The following is a 10,897-nucleotide window of genomic DNA, read 5'->3' as shown; positions in this document are numbered from 1 at the left end:
GATCAAGTGGAGGACGAGCTCAGGTGGAAGAGGGTTCAGGTGGAGGGGGTCAGGAGAAGGGTCAGGAGATGAGGTTCAGATGGATAGGGGAAGGTAGATGGGGGCAGGGTCCCCTCCTCTGAACCCAGAGACATTTGGGGACAGGGACGAGTGGCCTTGGTGTGGTCAGAACTTGAGAATAAGGGACCAGGCAGGGGCCGAGATCAAAGGCAGCAGCAGAGATGCCTCCTAGACCTGGGGTCAGGGTCTCCTGGGGGTCAGGGTCTCCTAGATAGACCTGGGGACCCAGGTCTCCTGGAGGTCAGGTCTCCTAGGGGTCAGAGTCTCATAGACCTGGGTACAGGGGCTCCTGAGGGTCAGAGTCTCAGACCTGGGGACAGGGTCTCCTGGGTGTCAGGGTCTCCTAGACCTGGGGTCAGTGTCTCCTGGGGGTGAAGGTCTCCTAGATTTGGGAACAAGGTCTCCTAAGGGTCAGGGTCTTCTAGTCCTGGGTTCAGGGTCTCCTAGGGAACATGGTCTCATAGACTGGGGGTAAAGGATCTCCTGGGGGTCAGGGTCTCCTAGACCTGGGGACAGGGCCTCCTAGGGGTCAGGGTCTCCTAGACCTGGGAGACAGGTTCTCCTGGGAGTAAGGGACTCCTAGACCTGGACAGGGTCTCCTAGACTTGGGGGTCAGTGTCTCCTTGGGGTCAGGATCTCCTACACCTGGGTTCAGGATCTTCTGGGGGGGCATGGTCTCCTAGGCCTGGGGGACAGGGTCTCCTAGATGTAGGGTTAGGGTCTCCTGGGGGTTAGAGTCTGTCTGGGATTTCATTAATGTCCACTGGTCCTCTTCAGGGGCTTGGGCCTGAGATCTGGAGTTGGTGTCTGCATAAAGGGCAGCAGAGAGTGAGGGTGGGGACAATGGGTAGCTGGAATGTGGCACATTCCAAGACCAGCCCTGTGCCTCAGGTCACCTAGCATTCCTCTTGGGTTACAGGAGCAGAGGCAGACACTGGAGGTGATGAGTGTCCCAGCAGTGGCTGAGTGCTGAGTGCTGAGTGTCCCCACACAGGCCTGAGTGCTGAGTGTCCCCACAGTGGCTGAGTGTCCCCACAGTGGCTGAGTGCTGAGTGTCCCCACAGTGGCTGAGTGCTGAGTGTCCCCACAGTGGCTGAGTGCTGAGTGTCCCCACGGTGGCTGAGTGTCCCCACACAGGCCTGAGTGCTGAGTGTCCCCACACAGGCCTGAGTGCTGAGTGTCCCCACACAGGTCTGAGTGCTAAGTGTCCCCACAGTGGCTGAGTGCTGAGTGTCCCCGAGGTGGCTGAGTGCTGAGTGTCCCCACGGTGGCTGAGTGTTGAGTCTCCCCAGTGTGACTGAGTGCTGAGTGTCCCCGAGGTGGCTGAGTGCTGAGTGTCCCCACGGTGGCTGAGTGCTGAGTGTCCCCAGTGTGACTGAGTGCTGAGTGTCCCCACGGTGGCTGAGTGCTGAGTGTCCCCAGTGTGACTGAGTGCTGAGTGTCCCCGAGGTGGCTGAGTGCTGAGTGTCCACACAGTGGCTGAGTGCTGAGTGTCCCCATGGTGGCTGAGTGCTGAATGTCCCCACGGTGACTGAGTGCTGAGTGTCCCCACGGTGACTGAGTGCTGAGTGTCCCCAGTGTGGCTGAGTGCTGAGTGTCCCCACGGTGACTGAGTGCTGAGTGTCCCCACACAGGCCTGAGTACTGAGTGTCCCCACAGTGACTGAGTGCTGAGTGTGCCCACAGTATCTCAGTGAGTTTTTCTTCCCACCAAAGGGTGCTCTTGGCATGCACACTGTCCTCATCAGGACCAAGGATCTAGTAAGGGTTGCTTCCCACCAGAGGGTGTGCTGGGCGTGAGCACCATCCTCAGCAGAACAAGTGGTGACATGAAGGCTTCTACCTACCAGCGGGTGCTCTAGGCACATGAGCACCATGCTTCTCTCCTCAGGACCCGGGTTGTAGTGAGGGCTTTGGGGTGCATTCAGGCCTTCTTCTCACCACAGGGTGCTCTAAGCCGGCACACCAACCTCATCAGAACCAGGGGTGCAGTGAGGGCTTCTTCCACCAGAGGATGCTCTAGAGGTTCACACCGTCCTCATCAGGGTGCAGTGAGGGTTTCTTCCCACCAGAGGGTGCTCTAGAGGTGCACACCATCCTCATCAGAACCAGGGGTGCAGTGAGGGCTTCTTCCCACCAGAGGGCATTCTAGACATACAGTCCTCATCAGGGCCAGGGGTGCCATGAAGGCTTTTACCTACCAGAGGGAGCTCTAGGCATGCATACCATCCTCTCTCCTCAGTACCCGGGTGCAGTGAGGACTTCATTCCATCACAAAGAAGAATGAAGCCCTGCAGCAAGATTGTGTAACCTTTTGCCCTTTCAGGCGACCAGCTGGTGACCACCCAAGAATGAAGCCCTGCAGCAAGATTGTGTAACCTTTTGCCCTTTCTTATGGAGACTTTTTGCTATAAAAGTTTGTTATCCTCTGCATTAAATTGCACTCAGCATCCACTCCTCTTGTGTGTGAGTTGTCTGTTTGCCATCTCCCCACTTATTTCAGTTCCTCCACTAGGTGTCCTCCGTCGTCCCGACAGAGCCGGTCCGCGGCACCGGCACACCCACCTCATCAGAACCAGGGGTGCAGTAAGGGCTGCTTCCCACCAGAGTGCTCACTAGGCTTGTGAGCACCATGCTCCCTCCTCTCCTCAGAATCTAGGGTGCCATGAAGGCTTCTTCACACCAGAGGGCGCTCTAGGCAGGCACACCATCCTCATCAGAACCAGGGATGCAGTGAGTTTCTTCACGCCACAGGGTGCTATAAGCCAGAGCACCAACCTCATCAGAACCAGGGATGCAGTAAGGGCTTCTTCCCACCACAAGGTACTATAGGCATGCGCACCATCCTCGTATCAGGACCAGGGGTGTAGTGAGGGTTTCTTCCCACCAGAGGGCGCACTAGGCACATGAGCACCATGCTCCTCTCCTCAGGACCTGTGATGCAGTGAGGGCTTCTTCCCACCACAGGGTGCTCTAAGCCGGCGCACCAACCTCATCAGAGCCAGGGATGCAGTGAGGGCTTCTTCACACCACAGGGTGATCTAGGCATGCACACCATCCTATCAGGACCAAGGGTGTAGTGAGGGTTTCTTCCCACCAGAGGGCACACTAGGCACGTGAGCACCATGCTCCTCTCCTCAGGGTGCCATGAACGTGTCTTTCCACCGGAAGGTGCTTTAGGCATGTGAGCACTGTCCTCATCAGGACCAAGGGTGCAATGAGGGCTGCATCCCCCTAGAGGGTGCTCTAGGCGTGCACACCATCCTCCTCTCCTCAGGACCCCGGGTTCAGTGAGGGCTTCTTCCCAACACAAGGTGCTCTAAGCGGCACACCAACCTCATCGGAACCAAGGATGCTGTGAGGGAGTGAGGGCTTTTTCACATCACAGGTGCTGTAGGCATGTGCACCACCCTCATCAGGATCAGGTGTGTATTGAGGGCTGCTTCCCACCAGAGGGCGCACTAGACATGTGAACGCCATGCTCCTCTCCTCAGGAGCCGTGGTGCCATGAAAGCTTCTATCCACCAGAGGGCGCTCTAGGAGCGCACACCAGCCCTCAGTACCAAGGATGCAGTGAGGGCTTCTTCCCACCAGAGGGTGCTCTAGGTCTGCGCACCGTCCTAATCAGGAACAGTGGTGTGTAGTGAAGGCTGCTTCCCACCAGATGGCATGCTAGGACCATGAGCACCATGCCGCCTTGCCTCAGGATCTGGGTGTAGTATGGCTTCACCAGAGGGAGCTCTAGGCATGTGAGCGCCACGTTACTCTCCTCAGGACCAGGGGTGCAGAGCTGCTTCCCACCAGCGGGCGCACCCCTCCCCTGTCCTGCTCAATCCCTCGACTTTGCCCCGCCTCTTGTGCTCTGGCCCCTCCTACAGCCCCACCCTCCGGCCTCAGCCACGCCCGCTCCAGCCGCCTTTCCCCGAGGCTGTCCCTCGCCCTGGCTCCAGCCACTGCCCTTCGAGCGGCGGTCCGGCTCTGCCCCTTCCCACCTGGAGAGACAGGGCTGCGAACCGCAAGGGAAGCCGAGCCTGTGGACCAGACGGCTTCGGCTGCCTCGGTGCCTTGCACTGGCCTTGAGTCCGGCCTTCCCTCCCCGCCGAGGCCCGCCCGGGAGCCGCCCGCTCCACCGCCCGCCGCCCTGCCGGCCGGGCCCGGGTTGAGCTCCACGCCGCGGCCCCGCGCGGGCCAGACCGCGAGCCTCGGGACTCTGCGGCGCGGAGCCGGCGGGCCGCGGGGACTGGCGAGGGACGGAGGCCGGTCAGGCATGGGGAGGAGAGGTCACGGAGGGCACCGGGCAGACCGGAGAGCGGAGCGAGGCAGAAACCAGGGCTGCCCGTTACATCGTCTTCCGACCCCACCTCCCGCCCTCCCCTCAAAGGCGGAGAGGTCAGGACAGACGGAGCGGGACAAACAGCAGCAAGCGGGACGGACCGCAGCCAGCACAGACACACGGAAGCACAGCCCGTGACTTTGGGCGAAGGGACAAAAGCGGCAGCACACGGTGCTGAACAGGGATCCAGGGCTTTGCGTGAGCCGCGGCCGGGGTTCGATTCTTAGGCGCGACAGCAGCACACACGCCACAAAGGGAAACCATGAAACCGCATCCCACCCAACCACTCCACAAAGACAAGCTACAAACGGGAGAAAACCATCAAGGACAGTCATAGAAGCCTAATCAGAACAGCGACGTACCGAGGGGCCGGCCATGTCACCAGGAGATGATCAGCCGCCGTCTTTGCCTCGATAGACTACCACGGACCGGCCTGGAACAGAACTGAATTCCTCTTCGCTCTGGGTGTTGGGAGTCTCAGATCCAAGCTGTCAGGCCTGCTGGCCTGAGGCTTCTCCTGCAGCCTGCCCAAGGCTGCGCTCCTCACCAGGCCAGTCACAAGAAAGTGGACCCTGCCACTGGCCCTCTCCTGTGGTCACCACAGGAGGTGCGAGGGGTCTGCGCTTCCACATATGAATCCAAGGAGGCAACCGTCAGCCTGTTCAATCCACTCTGGAATCAGTTTCATGGAGTAAGACAGACATACAAATGGAGAGGAACCACTTAATATTTTTATTGTGCAAAGCACTGCTCTCCACTGACTTTCACCATTTGCTGTCCACGTAATAGACACAGGAATCACTCCAACACGGGAACCTTCATGAATTAAGCGATACCATCAAATGCAAGGTGAAACTTCAGTAACAAAGTGCTCAGTTCTCATCTTTTATGTCACACACTGGCACACAATAGCCCGGTTAATTGCCTACTATCCTGGAGAGGTGCAGAGAGGATCTGCAGACTAATCTCCTACGTTTGATACCAACATAGAAAGAACCATTACATTAAAGTTTTCCTATGACTTTTGAAGTCTAGGTGATTCTGGAGATAGTTCATACAGTGAAATAGAATTTTTTTATGTTGTTGGGGCTGGGAAGGTGGCTCGGTGGTAGAGTGCTCGCTTCGCATGCATGAGGCCCTGGGTTCAATTCCTCAGCACCACATAAGCAGAAAAAGCTGGAAGTGGCGCTATGGCTCAAGTGATAGAGTGCTAGCCTTGAGCTGAAGAGCCGAGGGACAGCGCCCAGGCTGAGCTCAGGCCCCATGACCGAGAAAAAAAAAAAAATTTTTTTTTCATGTTGTTAATGACAAGATCATCTAATTTCCAGAAATTTATGTCAGTCTGTTTCTGGGGGTTTTAACTAACCATTTCTAACATAATATACAGAAATCACTGCAATGAGGATATGAGATTGTTTTTATTTTTATTTTTAGCCAGTCCTGGGGCTTGAACTCATAGCCTGGGCACTGTCCCCAAGCTTCTTTTGCTCAAGGCTAAAGCTCTACCACGTAAGTCACCACACCACTTCTGGCCTTTCCTTTTTATGTGGTGTTGAGAAACTGAACCCAGGGCTTCATGCATGCTAGGCAAGCATTCTGCCACTAAGCCACCTTCCCAACCATATTTATTTCCTTATTGAACAGAAAGTGCTAGCATTCACAAGTTTCAGTTAAGGTTAGCTCTGTTATAAATTTTATTCAGTCTCATTCACGTCACTGAGCAAAAGAACTTTCAACACTTACCTCTTTGCAAAACACTAGAGACCTTTTATAATACTGTTACGATGCTTGTGGCATTACAGAACCAGTACCATGCTTGGCATGTAGTAGAAACCCCAATGTTTTGAGTGGTGGGTGCTATTTCATAACAGGTACTGTGCAATCACATACAGATTCTGACCTTCAAAAATCAATAACCGTCACTGCAATATAATCTCCACCTAACACAGCAATGTAATTATCTCTGGTTTTGCTCATACCAGGAGAACCCTGTTTTGGAATAAAGCAATTCAAATATGAGGTTCTCTGCTAATATTATATCCCATTTGTGTTCTTTGTATCTACAACAAGGATTTTAGAATTACATTGTAATAGGGCCAGGAAGGTGGCTCAGTGGTAGAGTGCTTGCCTCCAACGTATGAGGCCCTGGGTTCAATTCCTCATGACCACATACGCAGAAAAAGCCAGAAGTGGCACTATGGCTCAAGTGGTAGAGTGCTAGCCTTGAGCTGAAGAGCTCAGGAACAGTGCCCAGGCCTACAGTTCAGGCCCCATGACCAACAAAAAAAAATTACATTGTTATATACTGCCAAAATTTACATCCCTTCCCCCAAACTTATCAGTGTCCTTTTTCTCTAGAAATAACTACAGTCCTGAAATGGTGAGACTCAAGAAGGACCAACTTTCCAGGAAACCTGGTCTAGAAGCATGGATTCAATATTCATGACCATTACTGGTATTTTGCAGGCATATGGCCATGTGTTTTTGTGTCCCCCGTCAGTGTATCCCCATCCCCTTTGTTCCCTGGATTCCTTGCAGTTCTGTGCTTTTTTTCTTAATATAAATTATTGTTTAGATGATGATGTAAACAGGCTTTACAGCTTCATGAGTACATTTCTTGTCAAGCATTGTTACTCCCTCCTTTTTCTGCTACTATCCCTTCCCTCCCCCAGTTCTGTTACTTTTAAAGCAAGGCTTCCTTCTTACTTTGTCCAAAATGACCTGCAAACATCCTCATCAGAGGCCCATTTATTCTTTGGCGTTTAGGTCTGCCAGGGAACATTGCTAATGTTTATACAGCAAGACAAACAGACTTACTGCCATGGATATCCTACAGAAATATAAAAAGCACAGTGAAGTATTATTAAAACTAAGACTAGAGGTAGGGGATTCAGCTTAGTCAAAGTCCTAGCAAGTGCAAGGCCATGAGGTCCATCCTCAGCTAATACTAAAATACTAAATGCAAATACTAAAAATGACATAGCAGCTAGGCACTGATGGCTGACACCTGTGACCCTAGCTACCCTGTAGTACTATATCAAATTCACCCACAAAAAAAAAGCCAACCAGGCACCAGTGGCTGTCATCCTAGTTACTCGGGAGGCTGAGATCAAGGATCAAGGTTCAAACTCAGCCTGGGTAGGAAAATCCATGAGACTCTTATCTCCAATAAACCACCAGAAAACCAAAAGTGGCGCTGTGGCTCAAATGGTAGAGCACTAGCCTTGAGCTGAAGAGCTGAGGGACAGTGCTCAGGCCCAGGGTTTAAGCCCTACAACTGACAAAAAACAAAAACAAAAAAGCCTAAATGGTGAGCTGTAGCTCAAGTGGTACATCACCCTGGTATGCAAAAGTTCAGAGATAGCATCAATTCCGAATTGAAGCACAACAACCAAGGGGAAAAAAGTAACTATCAGTCATTAGAGAAGGGGAGAAACACATAACTTAAAAAAAAAAAAAAAGATACTTGGCCAAGGGAAGGAAAAATTGGCTTTGGCCATGCAAAAGTGTTAGTTACAACTTAGTAAGCGATTCAGACAAGGGTCTTGATGCGCTATCTCATTTCCATCTGTCTTTTTGTGTGTGTGCCTTTTTGCGTGTAACACATAAGAAGTATAAATCAGGGATCTTTGTTGGAGGTGCTATGTTTTGAAGCAGCACCCATGCTTGGATGGCACTATGCCACTTGAGACACCCCAACACTGCTTACTACTAGTTATTTAGGAGACTGTCTCAGTTTCTGCACAGACTAGATTCAAAACACCATCCTCTGAGCTCAGCCTCCTGAGACATAGCCAATTAACCATTCATGTCAGCACTTGTAAATAACCACAAGAAAGGCTCCTGAGCAACTAGGACAGACTATGTACATCCATGGATTATGGAGCCAGATAACCCACAGCAATTTCAGTTGCAATGTCCACTGTCAAAGTACCTACTACTTAATTTTTTTAAATTTTCATTATTATAGTGTTGATGTACAGAGAGGTTACAGTCACATAAGTCAGATAGAGCACATTCCTTTTTGGACAATGTCACCCTTTCCCTTGCTCTCCGTTTCCTCTTCCATCCCCACTGTCAAGTGGTATGATGCTCACAGGTGTCTAATGAGTACCACTGCTACATTTTGTTCACCCGTAGTGCCTCCATTTCTGTGCACACCCTTACCGCCTCCTAAGGTCAGATAAACAATACAAAAAGAAAACAAAAAAGGCACAAGGAAAAAAAATTTCCATTTCCTGGAGTTCACTGTTATGATCAGAGGCAAACAGGCATTGCGACTTTGTGTTCCTCTTCTAAAAGTATTATCCTTTGGTCTCACTGTATGACTGGAGTCACACAGAATTTAGCATTTACTGACATCTTTTAGATCCAGCTTCAACATGAGAAAAAACACGTGCTCCTTGTCTGAGTTTGGCTTTCCTTACTTAACGCAATTTGTTCTAGGTACCTCTGTGAACTATTCTACTTGGATTAGCTTTAAGCCACAACTCTGAGAGCTTAACCTCCTTCATCGCTAGGATTACAGGTGTGAGTCAATGCCACCTGGCTTAGTCTTTTCTTTACTATGTGTTCATTCACTCAGAGGTAACCATTCTCTGTAGGATTCACACATTGTGGGAATTCAGTATCACTTTCAGATACTTCAAAGTAGCTGAGGAACCTAAAGGCCTTTCCACATTGTTTACATTCATAGGGTGCTTCTCCATTATGTTTTCTTTCGTGGGCATGAAAGTAACTGAGATATCTGAAGGCTTTTCTGTTTACACATTCATAGTTTTTCTCCTGTATGTGTTCTTTTTACAAACTTGACTATAACTGAAACATCTAAAAGCTTTTCCATATTGTTTACATTTGTAGGGTTTTTCTCCAGTATGAATGACAGAGATGACAGAATGACAGAGGACTACTCAGACTTTGCCACATTGTTTACATTTATAAGGATTTATTCCAGTATGAGTACTTTCATATATCTGAATGTAGCAAGAACTCAAGGTTTTACCACAATGTTTACATTTGCAGGCATTTCCTTCAGTATGAGATCTTTCATGAGTTTGAAGATAGCTAAAACACCTCAGCGTCTTACCACATCCACATTCACAGGGTTTTTCTCCAGTATTTGTTTATGGAAATTTATATGTCTTTTTTTTTTTTTTTTTTTAAACTAGGGCTGAGAACCGAACCCAGGGCCTTGGACGCGCCAGGCGGGCGCCCTTCCGCTGGGCTAAACCCCCAGCCCCTGTTTATGGAAATTTAGAACTCAAAGCCTTACCACACTGTTTGCATTCATAAGGACTTCCTTACCATGTGTTCTCTCATGTACTCAAGGCATCTGTGATCTCTGAAGAATTTTTCACACTGTTTACATTCATGGGGTTTGGCTCCACTATGAGCTTTCATGGACTTGAAGGGAGGTGAAATATCTGAAGCTTCTCTAAGACCGTTTATATTTGTAGGGTTTCTCTCCAGTATGGATTCTTTCATGTTTTCAAAGAGACAGAGAAGTACTAAGAACTCTATCACACTATTTACATTTATACATTTCTCCAGTATGAGTTCTTTCATGTATTCTAAGGTAGCTAGAACAACTCAGGGTTTTACCACAATATTTGCATTTGCACGGGTTTCGTTCAGTATGAGTTCTCTCATGAGCTCGAAGGCAGCTGAGGTATTTGTAGGTCTTCCCACACCGTTTACATCGATAGGAACATATTTTAGCATGAGCATGTTCGTGTACTCGAAGGCAGCGGAGATATTGGAAGGATTCACCACATTGTTTGCATTCATGGGGCTTTTCTCCAGTATGAATTGTTCGATGCACTTTAAGAGAAGCAGAACAACTGAAATTTTTACCACATTCCTTACATTCATAGCATTTTTCTCCACTATGTATCCCTTCATGTATTCGAAAATAACGAAGACTTCTGAAGCTTTTTCCACAATATTTACATTCATAGGCTTGTATTCCACTATGAACTCCTTCATGTATTTGGAGGCTGCTGTGACACAAGAAAGCTTTTCCACATTGTTTGCATGCATAGAGGTTTTCTCCAGTATGAATTCTTTCATGCACTCGAAGATAACTAGAACAACTCAGACTTTTGCCACAATGTTTACATTCAAAGGGATTCTTAGCACTATGTGTTCTCTCATGTTCTCGAAAGTACCTGGCATGTCTGAAGGCTTTTCCACACTGTTTACATGCATAGGGTTTTCCTACACTGTGAGTTTCTTCATGAACTTTAAGACCATTAAGAGAACTGAGACTTTTACCACATTGCTTACATTCATAGGGGTTTTCTTCACTATGTGTTTTTTCATGCATTCGAATGGAACTACGTTGTTTGAAGACTTTTCCACATTGTTTGCATGCATAGAGTTTTTCTTCAGTATGAATTTTTTCATGCACTCGAAGATAACTAGAACAACTCAGGCTTTTGCCACAATGTTTACATTCAAAGGGATTCCTAGCACTATGTGTTCTCTCATGTTCTCGAAAGTAACT

General features: G+C 49.4%; 1 protein-coding gene across 1 annotated transcript; it reads right to left on the bottom strand.

Moving 5' to 3' along the window:
- Window positions 1–5,109: 5,109 nt before the first annotated feature.
- On the bottom strand, window positions 5,110–10,461 carry LOC138806633 (zinc finger protein 844-like). The gene is made up of 2 exons (XM_069992072.1): window positions 9,985–10,461; window positions 5,110–9,146 (listed from the first exon to the last, which is right to left on the bottom strand). The coding sequence occupies exons 1-2, from the start codon at window positions 10,459–10,461 to the stop codon at window positions 9,000–9,002; spliced, it is 624 nt and encodes a 207-aa protein (XP_069848173.1). The 3' UTR covers window positions 5,110–8,999.
- Window positions 10,462–10,897: the final 436 nt, after the last annotated feature.

This window comes from Dipodomys merriami, unplaced genomic scaffold (assembly GCF_024711535.1).
Source record: "Dipodomys merriami isolate MVZ:Mamm:240054 unplaced genomic scaffold, mDipMer1.0.p SCAF_401, whole genome shotgun sequence".
Lineage (NCBI taxonomy): Eukaryota > Metazoa > Chordata > Mammalia > Rodentia > Heteromyidae > Dipodomys > Dipodomys merriami.
The sequence above is the reverse complement of the archived record's forward strand: the minus strand, read 5'-3'. Positions and strand labels throughout refer to the sequence as shown.